At 41.5% G+C, this 18,064-nt stretch overlaps 1 protein-coding gene across 1 annotated transcript; it reads right to left on the reverse strand.

The window, feature by feature from the left end:
• Window positions 1–72: 72 nt before the first annotated feature.
• On the reverse strand, window positions 73–13,823 carry LOC122670814 (pentatricopeptide repeat-containing protein At1g26460, mitochondrial). The gene is made up of 7 exons (XM_043867811.1): window positions 13,186–13,823; window positions 2,977–3,199; window positions 2,357–2,833; window positions 1,492–1,698; window positions 1,250–1,387; window positions 965–1,153; window positions 73–476 (listed from the first exon to the last, which is right to left on the reverse strand). Exons 1-6 carry the CDS (start codon window positions 13,791–13,793, stop codon window positions 968–970), a joined length of 1,839 nt encoding a protein of 612 aa, XP_043723746.1. The 5' UTR covers window positions 13,794–13,823; the 3' UTR covers window positions 73–476; window positions 965–967.
• Between the last annotated feature and the right edge of the window lie 4,241 nt (window positions 13,824–18,064).

The raw sequence follows: 18,064 nt of genomic DNA on the forward strand, positions 1-18,064 counted from the left end.
CTTGATTATCTAGAGCTTCACAGAAAAAGCACAATGACAGTACCGGTACTACCAGTACCATGGAATTATTAATTTATTCACAGAAAATTCTACTCCAGACTTTTTCATTTATTTATGAAGTCCTACATTTTTCATCAATGTTCAAAAATCCCATTTGGATAGATAAGACACAAGAATGCGGGCAAAAGAGGAACTAGCATTCCACTAAAACAGTAGTTTTCCCATTAAAGATCCTAAAAAGAATAAATTCAACAAAAAGATATGGCCGTCGAGGACTACAATCCCAGACCCTCCCGCCGCCTTTGAATCCTCCAAATTAAGTACAATTATGTAATTTACACAAAAAAGGGGACTGGCTCTCTGTGGAAAGGTTTGGAAGGTATGAAGCTTACTTGGTGAACCAGAGTATGAATAGTCAGTAGTCCCAGAACAAACGGTGGAAACCTCATGGGGCAGAATAGCCCAAATCAACTACCCTGCAGTTACAGAATACATGTAATATAAGGGTAAGGAACTAACACTTCCCTCAGAAGTGATGGTGGAAGTAAAAAGACAAAAGTACACATCAGCTAGTGCCACAAATGGAACAAATGCAGGAAGCAAGGAACCATCATTCAACAGGTCTCGTCAAGATCTCCAAAGCCAAAGTCAGGCAAGTTGTTCATGATTCAAACCACAACCAACTGAAGGAGTTGGTATAACACTACCTGATTAGAGCTGGGAAGGGTATTTCAACCACCATAACTCCATCCTTATTCCTGGGCCACTTGAGATACTTCTATATAGCAGATTTTTTTTTTTTTGGGTGGTTGTGGTGGTGGTGGTGGTGGTGGTGGTGGTGGTGGGGGGGGGAAGGGGACCTGTTAAATGTTGTCTTCAAGACATTCCCTTGTGCCATGCATGTGACCTGGCATTGAGGATGCCATCCTGCCTGATAAATAGTCTTTGATGATCCAAGAATTACCTCCTAGGGGTAGTTGGTGCTGTACTGAAGATTAAACAGCATGTTCCTCCGGTTCTCAGTACCCATTCGAATAGTAAACTTTTTAGCTTGGGAGTCCACCAAATCATCAGTATCAAAATCTAACTCCCGGATGCATCGCCGCTTGACATTTTTCAGTAGCTCCTTGGATGGTGCAAATCCTGCCTCCACCTGCCCAATGAGTTTTCATCTCATGCATTAGCCAGCTAGCATTCATAAGATATACAGGGGCCATTTTTCATGTTACAGAGAAACAAAGGTTCATACCATCTCGTCAATCACTGCGACGGCAGACTTTTGATCACGATTAATGAGATGAGCATTAACCAGCAAAGTATATGACATCGCATTTGGTTTCACACCCAAGCTTGCTAAGTGCTCAAACACCCTTGAAGCTTCAAATGTCTGCCAATCATTTTTCAGATAAAATTAGTACCAGAAAAGAAATATTATATACTGCCCACAGAGGAGGTATTGAATGTAAAGAAAAAACGTATTGCACAAATCACCTTCTTCAGCTTCCCAAATGCACACATCAAAGCATTGTATGAATGGATATTGGGAGTCAAACCAAAGCCATTGCTAATGGCCTCGAAAGTCTGGTAGGCCCGATCAAGGTCCCATATGTTTGCACATCCTAATATTATACAGTTAAGAGCAGCAACAGACTTGTATGGAGGATCTCCACGACTCAAATTCTCCAATTGAAAATAGACCTGACACATTTTATCATGAGAGCTGAAAATAAGTCAGACAAAAGGCATCAATGTGCACATATGCCTGTGTGTGTGCATGAGAGAGAGAGAGAGAGAAGCACCCAGACAACATACAAGCACATTAGCCGTTGCATGGCCTATCAATGTACGTGAACAATTACTTGAAGGTCAATTCAGTGCAAACATTCTCATATGAATAGAAACCTAGCAATTGTCTCTCATAACCAGCTTGATCATCATCAATTGGTCATCTTGTGTAGGTCATAGGCCCTCGGGGCATATGTTTATCTTATCAGTCATGCTATGGCCCAAGTCAATCTAGGAACATCTTGTTCTTATCCCATCTAAGATCCAGGAATACATTGGCAGATGAGCTTCCTAGAGATCTGTTACTCATCTCTAACCCCCCATGAGAGAGAGAGAGTGGACTACTGGTGACATAAATCAAGAGAAGTAAAAATCATTGATTAGTTTTTAGCATCATTTAGGCAAGTACTCAAATACTTGTGCAACCACAGGAAAGTTTACCCTCAAAGATATTTTGAAAGCCATCATGGAAAAACGTAAAGCAGGAAAAAAAAAAAAGGGAAGGGGGGGGACACGACCTAAAAAATGCATACAGAAAGATGGGGAAAAAAATATCCCAGAAAGGCCATACCGCGTCCAGAGTCTCAAAACCATTCTTGCAGCATGCTACAACCAACGGATACAAAGAAGTAAAAGGAGAGAATAGATCCTCTGCTTCACTAGAACTCCCATAAGCAGATTCAAATTCATGCAGAGTACTAAAAGCCTTCTGTAAATTCCCCAGAGATGAATAGGCATATAGTTTCCCAAGATAAGATTCTGGGTTGGGGGCCCTCTTCTGGCGCAAGGAGCGATGGAGGATGGTCCATGACGCATTTACAAGATTAGCATTATAGGTCCTAGCAGCAGTTCCCAGTGCTGACACAACCAGTCCTTCATCCACAGAGAGCAGAACAGGAGGTCTTGTTGTTTCACCACGAGCAATCCATTTGGCCAAAAACTCCAAAGCGTAAAAGGCCAATTTGCTATTATCCTCTTGTAATGCTACATCTGCAATATAATTAGACAGGAGCCAGCCTGGACAGAGAGATTTGTTTTGATCCGTTTTCTGGGAACACACAAAAGAGGCATTACAAAACAAAGAGAACAAAAAAAAAAAGTGTATATTCCTTCCCCCTCCCCCTTTCCCACTTTTTTTTTTTTTTGAGGGGGGAGGGAAGGGGAGGGGAATTACTCGAATTGGTAGTGTACCTTGCACCTCTCTATGATGGATACCAATGCATCCAACCTCCCAGCATTAACACAACTCTTTACACAATCTGAAAACACCCTCATTGACACCATGTAACCAGATTTTAGAGTTAAATCCAAATATTTTAGGGCAGCATCAATTTGATTCCTCAAAAAGAGCATGCCAATAACCAAGTCATATGACTCATCATCAGGCAGAGATTCCTTTCCTGTCAGCAGCATCCTGATATCAAAAAGACCCATTCATCATAAAACAAGAAAGTCTTACCAATAATAACCAAGTCATAAAGATAATCTATGATCAATGACAAAATAATGCCACAAAAAGTGATATACATATTAATTTAATGTAACATAAAAGTATATCTAGAAAAGAAGAGGGTGAGAAATGGACCCAATGGAAAACAATTAAGCTTTGGCTTTTCTAGCTGATATGCATTTGATTTCTTTTTAGCAAGGCTTGTGCTCATAGCTTTATGAATTTTCAAAATGCTTAGGGTTTCCAGCCAAACCAGCCATGTGATGGTGATCAAACTTAGGTTGAGTGGAGGTGATGCTGATCAGGTCCTTTGCTCCAAATTATAGCCAATTGTGATGGTTGGATGTTGAGAAATTAAAGAAACAAAAAAATAGAAAGTTGAAGAATATCTCACAGCAGTGCTGAGTTTGCTGGTCCCAAAAACCCACAAAAATAAAAAACTGGAATAAACTCAGAATTAGAAACTTAGGGTTTCCAGCCAAACTATCCATGTGATGGTGATCAAGCTTAGGTTGAGTGGAGGTGATGCTGATCAGGTTCTTTGCTCCAAATTACAGCCAATTGTGATGGTTGGATGTTGAGATATAAGAGAAACACCAAAATAGAAAGTTGAAGAATATCTCACAGCAGTGCTGAGATTGGGCTCCAAAGTAGGGGTGTCAATAATACCCGGCTGGCCCGAACCCGCCTTGAGCCTGGACCCGACCCGACCCTGATCTACCAACCCGAAGGGCGGGTTAGGGTTGAGTTTTTGGCTGACCCTGGCAGGGTCGGGTCGGGTCCGGGATAAGACCTCGGGCTTAGCCCGGCCCGGCCCGGACCCGACCCTGTATTAGTTATAGATATATAATATTATATATTAATGTATATATTATAAAAGAAAAGACAAAAAGCCAATAGTAAACCCTAAAATCTAAATCCCTTTTCATTTTTTCTCTTATCCAGATCCAAAAAGCCGCCGCTCGACGATCGTGCCTCCATCTTCCTCCTTGCCTGCTATCAAGCTTCAGTGAAGATCAAGGAAGCTGCTTACCTGCGTCGAGTTCTTGCGTTCGTCTTCTCTGCTGGCTTGCTTCCAACAATGTTTGTTCATGGATTTTGGCAGAGAGAGAGAGAGAGGAGATTCGCGAGTACTCTGGTAGTCTGGTAGAATACTAGGGAGTACAACATGAAGGTACAATTATGCAGATAGGCGTTGGATAAGAAGCAGAGTTTGAGCCGAAGTTTGTTTAGTTGAGTCCATAGTAGAGTCTAATTCTATTTATGTTTTAATTAGGGTTTCTTGTTTCAGTTTTAGAGTAAGAGTATTCAATTATTTTTTTTAAATACCATTGTAATCCACCGATACTCAGATTTGAGAGTTTTGGAATGAGATTTTTTTTGGGTTAACCGATGGTTGCCATGAGCCTTGCGTGCACTCCTCCCTCCACTGATTTCCTTCTTCTTTCTTCTTTTACCCAGCTGCTGTCTGCGTTTATTCCTATTGGTTGCTTATGCTATTGAGGATTGAGAGGCCTTGGGGGTGTGGTTGCTACTCTCAAAATTTCGGAACAAAAGACCTCCGGATGAGAGAGATCTATCTCTCAAGAAGATTGAAGCCCTGTTCCGCCCGGTTCATTGGCCGAAGGTTGAAGAAGACTTCAATCGTGAGTCTAATTCAAACCCCTATTTGTTTTATTTCCTTAATACCCCTGCCCTTTATTCCTTATTCTCCACTTAGTCTATTATTTTGCTTTGTTCCAAGTGTGACCCTTCACATTAGTTACAATCCCTTCTTTATCTTTTCACTCTTGCCTACCCAAATACACTATTAGTTTCTGTTCATTTACAATCCCGCTCTTGTTCTTTTAAATCTTCATGCCATTGAAAGTTGGAACTTTATTCGTAAATGAATATCATAACAGAACCAAAGTATATGTTCTTCTGTTTATGGTGGGTAGATAGTTCTCTCCCTTAAATTCAAGTCAAAATGTTGCATTTGTTGTATTGGCTATTGATAAAACATTAAAGCCTCTTGCAATATATAAATTAAGCTCTTAGGATTTATGAATTTTTAATGTTTATTCTTTTGCCAAGCTTTGTTCTTTTTATCTCATGTGTTCAATAATTTGAGTTCTTGAGGAAAATGTAATTGAGGTACTTGAGATAAGCTTGCAGTCAAGATTTATACATGTTTGTGAATTATTTTTATTTAAATTTACAAGTCCCTCTCTCCCTCTCTCCTTCCCCTCTTATTCTTCTTCTTTAAAGAATTTTTCAGGTTTTTTTTAGATATATTTTTTGATATATATCAATCAGGGTCAAGACAGGGTCAATCAGGGCCAACCCGACCCTGCCCAACCCTATCAGGGTCGGGTCGGGCCGGGCCGGGTTAGGAAAAACCCTGGCAGGGTCGGGTCAGGGTTGAGGGTTTCTTGGCCCTGCCAGGGTTGGGTCAGGGTCAGGGTTTAGGTTAAGGCCTCTAGGGTCAGGGTCAGGGTTTAGGCAGGCCCGGCCCAACCCGACCCATTGACACCCCTACTCCAAAGGAGATCAAGTATAGGTCTTGATAGGATGGACTAAGCCTCCAAATTGGAGCTGATTCCAATGGTCAGAAACAAAGGTAGAAGAAGATTACCAATTTGGAAGGTTAACTCCAAATTTAGAAGGTAGGAGCTACAGACCAAATCAGCCTACAGAAGGATCTCAAACTGGGATCGAGTGTAAGGTTCAATGGCAGGGTTTAGCCCTCCAAAACTCAGCCAAGTCTCATCAGTAATTGCTGAGATACGAAGATCCAAAGGTTGCAGCAGCAGAGAACTAGGAAGAGGTGCAACCGCAGGTGTGGGGATGGATTCCCTGGCCTCAGTTCAGCAGCAGCAACTCCAGCAGTCATTTGGGTTGATCTCTGGTCCTTCACAGATGCAGCAGCAGTGGAATAATGTTGACACAAGTGTAGCGGCAGAGCAGTGGAAGACTCACAGCAGCAGTCACCAACAGACCTCGAGTAGGGGCAGGAGGAAGGAAGAAGATAAGAGAAGGGAGGGATAAAGATGCTTCAGCTCTCTCAGTCAGGTTTCTCAACCCTTCATCCACACAAGGATAAAAACTCAGTTGCACTCGAGCCAAACTCATACTCATTCATCTTCTTAAAATCGTGGGGAGGCTTCTAAAAACCTTTACAATAAATAGAGGCCTTATACTTGCACCTCAAGTTAAAAGAAAATAGAAACTACTAAACTGAAAATTAGGTCCTCTTTGGTATCACTTTTCTTTCTTTTTTTTTTTTTCTATTTACAAAATCATTACTGAAAACCATTTTTGATGAAAAAATAAAATGTGTTTGGTAACTAGAAAACATAATTGATTGTAGAATGAAAAATAGGTTTGGTGCAAATGATTTTTATCACAATTTTTTAAGAAAGAGTCCAAACCCAAAACCCATATGTAGTTTAAGTGGTGGGTGAAGAAGGCATCTCTTCACCCATCTTCCTCCCCAATCTGAAACCGTCTTTCTTCACCTGATTTCTTCTCCATCTTCTTCTTCTTAACAATAGATAAAAAATTCAACATCAAACGCATATCACTCCAATAACAATAGATTCAAAGCTACATACTTGACGACATTCTAAAGGCGGACCGAACTGAGATCGTTAGCTTTCCGGGAATCACCGTTATTGACCGGAATAGAAAAAATTCCAAGCGCGAGAAGCATCAAGAGAACGACATACAGCATATAGAAAATAGCTAGGAGGAGTCTTAACGAAGACGATCCCCTGTTCGGCATTTGAATGTGTGAAACTGATATGATCTCTCAAGAACATGTGGAACCAACTGGCATAGAACCTGATGGAGCTGGCACAAATCGTGAAGCAACCGCCATGACTCAGCCCTTGAGAAGGAGCACAAGGCATCGTACAAGACCTGCTAATTTGGAGGATTAAGTGTAAGGAAGGGATAGACTGATGAATAACAGAAATGTTAGAAGGGAGAACACGTTACAGATATGACGAATTGTATTTAAATGGACCTTGGGTAATGTAGTCCTAGGTAGGTGTAGTCCCACTAGGAGCCAGGGTAAAGAGGTCACACACAAGGGCTGGTCGATTGGGTTAGTGTTCAGAAATCTAGGTCAAAACTAGGGTTAGGGTTGGACAATGGTATTAGGGTTTATGGGGTTTTAATGTGCAGATCTAGGGTGCTTTTATGGTATATAAATAATAGGGTTTGGGAAGGATTTAAAATTTTGCAATTCTGGACAGAATTGTGTTGCAGGTTTTGGGCTTTAATGGAGTGAAGGAATGGAGAGGGTAGAGTGGGAGTTATGAGCTGGGTTTGGGATGGAGTGTAGGAGGAAGTGTGGGGGTTGTATACTGGAAGTTTGGTTTGAAACTGATGGACAGAACTGTAGTTATGAGGGAGTCCTAGTTATGGTAGGAGTTGCAGGTTTAATGGAGGTTAGGGTTTGATGGATGGAGGGGAAGGATATATGCAGAAAACTAAAATTACTTACTGGTTTGATCTCCTTCAAAGGCAGCAGTAGCAGCTTGAAGAAGCTCGATTGAAGAAGAAGAAGAACCTCCCGGTACTGGACAGACGCAAGGAGTCGCAGGAGTCCACCCACCCTATCCACCTTGAGATCCACAAGGATATACACTCACAAAGAGCAGCAGCAATGGCAGCAAGCATAAAGCTGAGTTTTTATTAATCAAAATTAGTATTCAATGCTGGCCTCCCTTACAAACTTATATAGAAGACTCAAAAATAGACTTAGACACTAAAAAGGAAAGGCCTAACCCTATCCCTAACCTATTAGGTAACTTAAACTGACTAGGAAACTAGCATACTAAAGGAAATAGACTCAAAACATGGTTGGACTTATAGAGACCTAATCCGGCCCAACTTACATCACATGACCACTTAAGTTGTCACATGACCACTTAACCAAGTCACATGATCACTTAAATTGAACCAATTGGATGCAACCAATTTGAATCTGTTCAATTAAAAAACATAAACATAAACTAAGTATTGGGCTAATCCCGTATGCAACCTATATACCCAAGTTTAGGCTCATTAAAGTGGCCTATTACATAGAAAACCCTTGGAAACAAAGGCCCAACATGTATATAACCTAACCCTAGGCTTATTTCTAAAGAAATAAGCCAATTTCTATGATGAACCTGCACCAACTCACCCCAACTTGAAAAAATTCGTCCTCGAATTTTGCAGTGATGGGGGGGGGGGGAATCAACATGTGATCAGCAGCTTTGACCATCCCCAAACAAAATTCCGATGAGGCAGGAACATTGGGGATAAAGTCTTCAATGCGTGGAGCTTGCTCTTCGAAGAACCATGGTGGCATAACAAACTCTGTGTTCTTTCTTTGAATCAGCAGCAACTGTCAACGTCTCGTCCATAGAGCCTTCAGTGTTAGCAACCTTCTCATCTAATGCATGAGAGACAAGCTCCACCTCTTCAAGAACAGCATCTTGAAGGTCATTGTTTTCCTTTGGAATGCTCTCAATCAACTTTTCATCTCCTATTGTTTCAGCTTTGTCTACTTTGTTCTCTTCAATGTATACCTCTTCAGTAGAATCTCCTACAATTGTGTCTTGGACTTCCACATCAATTTGATGGCCGAGCTTCTCAATTATGATCTCAACTACTGGTGCAGCTTGGTCTACTTGAATTTCTTTAGCTATCAGTTCTTGAATCTCTTCAACACAAACTGCCTTAGTAGAATCTTCTGTTGGTACATCTGCCATTGGTGAAACTTCAAACACAGTCGATGCCACTTGCGTTTGAGTTGACATGTTCAGCAGTCCCTGTGGTTGTACAGTCGATGTGGTCACCTTTGGTTGTAACCCTTTTAGAGTAAACAAATGGTATAGACGGTGCCAATCAAGAAGGACACACGAGTTGTTTTCAGGTTCAATCCAACCTTGTTGCTCGTCCAACCAATTACAACCTACTGCAATAACGCTCCTTGGAGATGGTACCGGCTTACACCAAGCACCGTCAGAGTATGAGGAACACACAAATTCAACAAAGACTTGACCTGTAGGCATGATGCAAATCTCTCCTGACTGGGACAACATATCCACCACGGATTGTGAAATCATGTTGTTGGATCGCCTCTCATCAACAAGTAATATGGCTGTGCTCCCATTGGGTAGAAGAACTCGGGTCTTAAAAACGAATGGAGGTGGGTCTTTCGAGGCTTGGTTGGAGCTTCCCTCCGCCATAGCTCTGATACCAATTAATGTAGTCCTAGGTAGGAGTAGTCCCACTAGGAGCCAGGGTAAAGAGGTCACATACAAGGGCTGGCTGATTAGGTTAGGGTTCAGAAATCTAGGTCAAAACTAGGGTTAGGGTTGGACAATAGTAATAGGGTTTATGGGGTTTTAATGTACAGGTCTAGGGTGCTTTTATGGTATATAAATAATAGGATTTGGGAAGGTTTTAAAATTCTGCAATTCTGGACAGAATTGTGTTGCAGGTTTTGGGCTTTAATGGAGTGAAGGAATGGAGAGGGTAGAGTGGGAGTTATGAGCTGGGTTTAGGATCGAGTGTAGGAGGAAGTGTGGGGGTTGTATGCTAGAAGTTTGGTTTGAAACTGATGGACAGATCTGTAGTTATGACTTATGAGGGAGTCCTAGTTAAGGTAGGAGTTGCAGGTTTAATGGAGGTTAGGGTTTGATGGATGGAGGGGAAGGATATATGCAGGAAACTAAAATTACTTACTGGTTTGATCTCCTTCAAAGGCAGCAGTAGCAGCTTGAAGAAGCTCAATTGAAGAAGAAGAAGAACCTCCCGGTACTGGACAGACACAAGGAGTCGCAGGAGTCCACCCAACCTATCCACCTTGAGATCCACAAGGATATACACTCACAAAAAGCAGCAGCAATGGCAGCAAGCATAAAGCTGAGTTTTTATTAATCAAAATTCATATTCAATGCTGGCCTCCCTTACAAACTTATATAGAAGACTCAAAAATAGACTTAGACACTATAAGTATTGGGCTAATCCCGTATGCAACCTATATACCCCTAGTTTAGGCTCATTAAAATGGTCTATTACATAGAAAACCCTTGGGAACAAAGGCCCAACATGTATATAACCCAACCCTAGGCCTATTTCTAAAGAAATAAGCCAATTTCTATGATGAACCTGCATCATTGGGTCATCAATGAAAGCCAGCCAACTATTTTGTCCTATCTCTCTATCTCTCTTTCTCTCCTTCTCTCTTTCTTCTCAAGGAGGTAGCTCCCTGGTGAGAACCCACAGCCTAACTCTGATGTGAATCCACCTCCCGATAATGGTAGCTCAATTGATGTCGTAGCAACAGGGGATGGGGTTTCTCGAAGAAGAAGAAGGAGATTGGAGACCGGAATATTGGAGAAGATGAAGAGGAAGAAGAGAGATTGCAGGTAAGGAAAAAGAAGAAGAGATTACCGAATGGAGATCTGGGCAATGTCAGCGACCATGGTTTGGGTTGCTGCAGGGGTGGGGACGAGTGGATGGTGATAGGGGTGGAACAGAGGATGGTGGGGCGGGTGCGGTTGCAGAAGGAAGAAGAAGAAGAAGAACAACAAGGGGCCTGTCAGGACTTGTATTTCTGATTAAAGGTGGAAATGACGCTTCTACCCTCTATTTTGGGATTCATAAGCACATGCTACTTAAAGTCAGCAAAAAAATGACACAAAATCGTTTTTGGCCATAATCCATAATGGACTCTTGAGTCAAGAGTCCATTATCATTTTGGGGGTCTTTCAATTATTTTGATGTTTTGTAAATAGAAATAGGGTCCATAAATTGTACCAAACACTTGTAAAAACGTTTATGTGTCACAAAATGAAAATGAAAATGAAAAGTGATACCAAAGAGGCCCTTAGAAACTAAACTTGGAAATAGAAACTCAGAAAAGAGTAACTAGGATTGACTCAAAAATAGAAACTAGATATAATCTTCAAGCCTTCAAGGAATCTTCTAAATCTTCCAGCCGATGGTGCTTCTTGTGGACCCCACTTTTAAGTGAACAAATATTGCTGCCGATTCTCGTTATTGGTGGTCCTTACCTCTCAATATGGCTCCATCGATTCTAGCAAGTAGCCTTTAAATACTTAGGCCCCAACAGACAAATATACCCCACTTAAAGACTTGAATCACTTATAAATAAAAGACTATTCTGCCCCCATGATCTTCTAGTAATATTCTCACCAAACCAAATTAAGGGGCTGTGACACTGTTCACGTGAACAGAGTTTCGCCCTCTCTTCTTCTTCATGTTTTGATCTACACTGTTATGGCTTCTTATCGCTTCAAGCAAGGGTTTCTCTTTCCTTGCCTCATCAAGATCAATTCTGTATTCCTCCTTCAATGAACAGCACAGAAAACCAACAAAGCATGTTTTTCTTTTCTCTTTTCTCATTTTCTTCCCTCTCAGAAATAACATAGAGCATTGATACATGTATTTTTGTTTATCCATCAAGCTACTTTATAGTATTCCCTCCTATGAGGAGATAAAGTTAAAACCCTGTATGAGGAGATAAAATTAAATGTAACCGACCCCATTTAGTTGGGAAAAGGCTATGTTGTTGTATTGTCTTGTTCTTCAACACTCAATTTATAAGTAAGAAACTAATGTATCCACAACCATTTTATTGCTTATCTCGTTTACTGTAAATTTGGCTTGTTCGATTACAAATCTACCTTCTCTCTTTGTTTTTTTAGTGATACACAAGGCTTATGCATCTCTTTTACTAGTTTATAACATTTTGAACGTTCAAGTATTCAAAATATCAAAATTTATAATTCCTTTTTTCTTCTAATTTGATCATGGAGATTTTTCATTAGGTCAGTGCCTAGAGGAACAACCAGGTAAAACAAAAAAAAGGAGCAATAGAGTTGCACAGTTCATTTATTTAAAATAAAAACAAACAAAAGAAAATAGTTAAACAATTCCTCCCTAGCTCAGGTAGAAGCCGTTTTCAAACAACTAGGCATTTAGCCAAGTTATTTCCCGTCATGTTGCTTATAAGTATCAACTTATTGCATGTACTAATGTCCATATACACAGGACCAAGGGTATCTTATCGAATATAAATCGGTATTAGAGCACAAGATACGGACTACTAAATTACAGAGCTTCTGGGAATATAATTCTCACATGCAGCCAAACAGATAGGACAATTTTTTTTTTTTTTTTTTTTTTTTTTTTGGGGGGGGGAAGAAAAGCAAAAAAAAAAAAAAGAGTGGCTATTTTCAATTTTCAATAATACTGATTTTTGTATAATAGGAGTCTTTCTACAGGAAAAGTTGTCCAGAAGTCCCACGCACTAGTAAAGCAGCATATTTTGTTCCATACAAATCTTCGACAATATCGCAATGGTTGAACACTCAGTCCAAGTGGGGATATTTTTGCCAAAAAGGTGTGTGTCATGAAAAAAGAATCAAGTGACCATGGATCATCCTCTGGCTTAAAATTGACTAATCATGTTGACGATATTAAGCTAAAATATCCAATGACATAAGAGTATGGTCCTAAACTGCTCATTTCTTCCATATGCAATGGCACTAAGCATGTTTGGAGTCTGTCCGTGTCATTTTAAGCAATTCATTTCATGTTTGAAACGAGTAAAAATCATCTTTTCTGGGAACACAACGCAGAAACAGGTTGGAAGGGAGGGGGGAACTGGCGGCACCTTTCCACAAGAATCACACAACCTGAAACGTGTAATTAAACACCCAATGGTAATCTTCATGCTAAACTTACTTACAATAGAGGTACAGTAACCAAGGGGGGTAAGAAGCCGCCGTGTCAAAATAAGAGAAGTAATACCCAAATCCATACATATCCACTTCAAGAAAGGCAATATTTAATCATGCACAATGCAGTTAGCACTAGCACTAAGAATACCACAAAACCAAATGATTGAGTAAGAAAAAGAAGAAATGATCATGGGATACCGTTCAATCAATTTCTCAGCAGCCTCAGTCTCCTGCGCCTGATACATCCCCTTCAACACCAGATTAAACGATGCAGTGTTCGGCGTAATGCCGTAATCCTCCATATGTGCCACTAGATCGAGAAGCTCCCCAGCAGAAGCTCTATTCATTAAGTTCGCCCTCAGATAGTGATTGTACAGGTTCACATCGGGCCTATTCGGCTTCCCGTTAGTATCGAGAGACCTAATCCAGAACTCGAACAATTGCTTGATATCAGCCCATCGCTGCGAAGTCATCCAATCGGCGAATACATTCATGAGGCTAGGACCATCAAGCGTATTAGACAAGGCTTGGATCCTTGAAGATGATGATGCCTGCTGAATGAAACCTAGTGGAACGAGAGACTGAGCGAGGCTAGGATCAGGGATTGGGTTTCTCCAGTTCTCTTGGTAAAGAGGACTACCAGATGATGGATTTGGAGGCAATGGAGTCGAGGATAAGATTGTGGGTTCAGCAAGTTGGGGTTCCTGAGAGAGATAAGGGAAAGTGGAGATCGTTCGGAAGGAAATGGGGTTTAGAGTTTTGAGATAGGTCCTGGTTTTAGAAAGAATCGCCATTTTCGATGCCATTTTCGAGATAATGAACGATGTACCAGTGAATCCGTCGTCAAGGGATCTCTGCTTTTCTACTGTAGAACTTTCATGGAGATTGCACGGACGGAAATGGATTGCTTCAGTTGGAATAAGATTGGTTCTTCATCAGGTGAGTTAGAGTTGGTTCGGATTGAAACGAACCTACAGACTGCCCGCAGCCCCTTTTTAGGGTTTTTTTCGAGAATCCGAAACTACAAGGGTTGAGGTGTTGAGCGGAGCTGACCTGACCTGACCGGAGTGACGCTGCTGCCCACAGCCCACCACACTATATCAGGAATCTACTCATTTGGGGCTTCCAATACTAAACCCTGATTGGGATATGTCTGTTTTGTTTGATAAATCATGAAAGGGCATTTAAGTCATTTCTAAACTCTCATTTCACCTCACCTCACCGGATTTGGCTGCTGTCCGGCCGTGGCGGGAGCTGGATGGTCCAGCACCACCTTAAGATGGAGACACATGGCCTTTAATAAATCCAACGGTCAAAAAAGACAGTCTCATTGTAACCCATATTTACCCATCTTCGTCTCTTACCCTCTCGTTTGACGAAACCCGACCCGAATGGAATCAAAACCCTCGTTTCTCTTCCTCTTCCCCCTTCATCTCCTCAAAACCCTCGCTTCTCTGCAACTTTTATCTTCCTCAAGGGATCCGGTGACGGCGAAGGCGAGGCTAACCAGGTAAAATGAGCATCTTCTTCTCTTTCTCTTCCCCCTTCCTCTCCTCCACCCCTGCAACCTCAGACCACCACTTCCACAGTTCCACCTCTGCTTCTACAGATTCAATTACTTAATTTCGCAGGTCCAGTCGTACCTAGTCATTGTTTCAAGATTTATTTCTTTGAACGATGGACCGCTTCTTTGGGAAGATTCTCCCTGGGCGATTCGACAACCTTAACGGTCTCTATTTTTGTGTCGAGATGATTGATAAAAGGAGAAACAGAAGTAACAAAGAGGGTTGTGATGCATGCGTCATACTCCCACTGTGCCGTATGAGAGAGGATTTGAAGAGCAAGTTTAGAAAGGCCTCAAAATATGCTATTTCTCAGGTACTACGAGATGGTGGGTGAACCAGCTCTTCACTTGAAAAGGATTGCAGAGTTTATTGAGTGTCCCATCTTCTCAATGGAAGAGAAGGAAGGGGTGGTCCATGAAATCATAAAGCTCTGCAGTTTCGAGAATTTAAGCAACTTAGCACTGAATAAAATTGGAATAGTGATTTTTGTTTTTCTAACGGTCCCATCCCCTCCATTTCCACGTTTCACTATTTAAATTGAAAATCCATTCGTTCCATATCTTAAACAATCTGAGTGGCATCAATGATCGAAGGAAGGCATCTTCTAATCCATTTTAGAGGAAAATTTTTCAGGAGAAAGGTTGCAATATCAGAATTTTTTTTTGTTCCTCAAATATAACTAATTTGATACAGCTTGGCTTGGTTAGGATTTGTGGAGGAACCAAATCCTATTCGCTCACCCCTCAATAGGTCATACGCCACTCTCTGCCTTGCGGTTGTGCCGTAGTGGGCCTTGTGGCCCCCTTTCACTGTTTCACCTTTGTTGGTTTTGCTTCTGGCTGTGAAGGATATCTCTGCAGATTACCTGGTTACCGTCACTGTCGCCGTTCGCCGTTCGCCGTTCGCCGTTTAAATGGGAAGATGGAGCTGTTCACCTAGGGTTTGAGCAGAGTTCCCTCCAGGAAAGATGGAGACTATCAGAAAGGGGGAAGAGGCAAGAGAAACTAGAAACGAGAGTTTTAATCTATGGGTTTCAAAATGGTCAAATATTTGGATCGGGTTTCCTCAAACGAGAGGGTGAGGGAGGAAAAAGGGATTACATTATGCCATGCCTTTTTTGACCGTTGGATGTATTATAGGCCATGTGTCTCCATCTTAAGGGGGTGCTGGCAGCTCCCGCCACGGCAGGACGGGAGCCAATCCCACCTCACCTCGCCTCACGTTGGAAAAGAATGAACCCCAAGTGTTCAAAAAGTCAAAACCCACCCATGGACCCATGGGTTGAAATATCCGTATCGAATCGCCCGAATCAATATGACTAACCACAGATTACGAAATAAAGGGTAAAACTTTTACCAAAAAAAAATATAGAGGGTAAAACTATAAAAATAAATAAATAAAAAAAAAACTAGAATTTTGAGAAAAACCATGGGCAAAACTGTTCAATTGAGGAGCTGGTCCATAATGGTATCATATCGGTTTCTGGGATAGATGAAACCCAAGCCGATAACGTACACTAAATCCATGCATGGTCCAACACTTTGGACTCTTTTTAATGGTGGGAGCTGATTATAATGGAAAATCAATCTCTTTAATAGTGATAGTAAGTGTCCAGATTTGGCCCTGATGTCTGATCTCGCCTAGAACCCAAATGGGGCCTAAGTTGAGATACCAAGTTCTGAGGATGAATCAGGGCAAAAAATTTCTGGTCTTAAGTCAAGGCTAGGTCAGGTCAGGGTTGAGGCCTCAAGCTGAGCCAGGGCCTATCTTCCTCTTCTTCATCTTTTCCCCAACTTGATCCAACTCCTATATCTCCCTGCCCTCTCCCTATGGTTAGGGTCAATTAGGGTTAGCCTGGCTTAGTCCTAAAGACGAATCAAGATTGAATTTTTTTTTGCTTTGAGTTAGGGATGGGTTGGGCCGGGCTCAAGGGACTCATGGTTGGGCTGAGTTTTAAAAAAACCCAGCTCAACCAGATCCTGTTGCACCCCTAGCTAATGGTAATCTTCTTCATTCTTTTGGATTCAGAAAAAGATAAAAACTCAGGATGAGGATGTTTAAGCCAAGCCACACTACTTGAAAAAAAAATAAAAAAAAATAAACCCAATCATCAGAAGAAGCAAAAGACAACAGTGGCATTTGGCCATTGAATGATCTACTTACATGGGGTCCACGAAGCACCTATGTAGACATTCCAAGTCAAATTTGAGGGCCCCAAAGACCCCTGGAGCTGGATATCTTCTTTACTCTTAGTACTCATTAGATCAGTAGTATCTCAGACCTCCATTATTTAGTCAATTTAGATGTGTAATTATGATGGCCTCATGGCTAGGATGGGGCTCCTCTGTGGCAAGGCAGGGCGTCCGGCCCACATTGAACGGCCAGAGCACCTAGGCACAGAGCCCCATCTATCACCCGTGTGTTGGATTGCATCCAAAGGTGCTCCTGACAGTCCGATGTGCACCGGATACCCTGTCACGCCAGAGGATCTGGGTCCCTCATGGCTATAGGGTTAGAATGAAACAATGAACAATTTGATTCCTCAGGTGCTCCTGACAGTCCGATGTGCACCAGACACCCTATCACGCCACAGAGGATTTAGGTCCTTCATGACTATGGGTTAGAATGAAACAACGAGCAGTTTGATTGGAAACATTTAGATGGGAATGGGCTATTTCCACCCTTGATTTTGCTCATTCCAGGCAAAGATTCTTCATTCGCAGAAAATCATCATGCAATGAATGTAATGAAATGAAGCCTGTAATGGAACACTAATGCCGATGATACTTAAGACTTAAAGTAATTGAGGATATATCATCATAATTTGCTACACACCCACTTTAAAATGCTAAGAATTACTCAAATTCCATGGATTGGTAGAACTCTATTGTTTTATTTTTGTTCATATGTGAAATTGCAACCCGATTAGAGTTTGTCACGTGACAAATAAGGATCGGGCTCCTCTCCAGCGGGCGTCCAACGGCTGGACTGGTTGGATGTGCAACAAGATGTGTACCTGTGCACATCCCAGCTTGCATACAACCAGCCCAGTTGTTGGATGCTCCCTGGGCACTGAGCTCGCTGGAGAAGACCCGGATCCAGCAAATAAAGCTTTGGAAATTCAAGGATACAGAAAAGTGCATGGTAATGGTCAGGAATACTATAATTGTGTAAATACATACATGAAGATGCATACCAATACATAGGGGTATTTGATTGAATTATGCTCCAAATTTGACTTGTGAAATAAACCATAAGATGACCCTTCTATCCAACTATCAAAATAGTTATATCATGTGTTCAGGCGGCAATAATTGAAGTGGTCATATAGAAATGGTAACCACAAGCATGTAAGAACTATTTTTCTAAACAGGGGGAATTTTTTTTCAAAACATCCTTTCTTGTTTACACTGGCCCCATCCCTCACTGTTAATTGTCCAGCCCAATGATTTAAACGGATCTTCAGTCAATTACCAATAGGAACCCAAGTTGACTCAGCAGTGTTGCCTGAT

This window comes from Telopea speciosissima, chromosome 8 (assembly GCF_018873765.1).
Source record: "Telopea speciosissima isolate NSW1024214 ecotype Mountain lineage chromosome 8, Tspe_v1, whole genome shotgun sequence".
Lineage (NCBI taxonomy): Eukaryota > Viridiplantae > Streptophyta > Magnoliopsida > Proteales > Proteaceae > Telopea > Telopea speciosissima.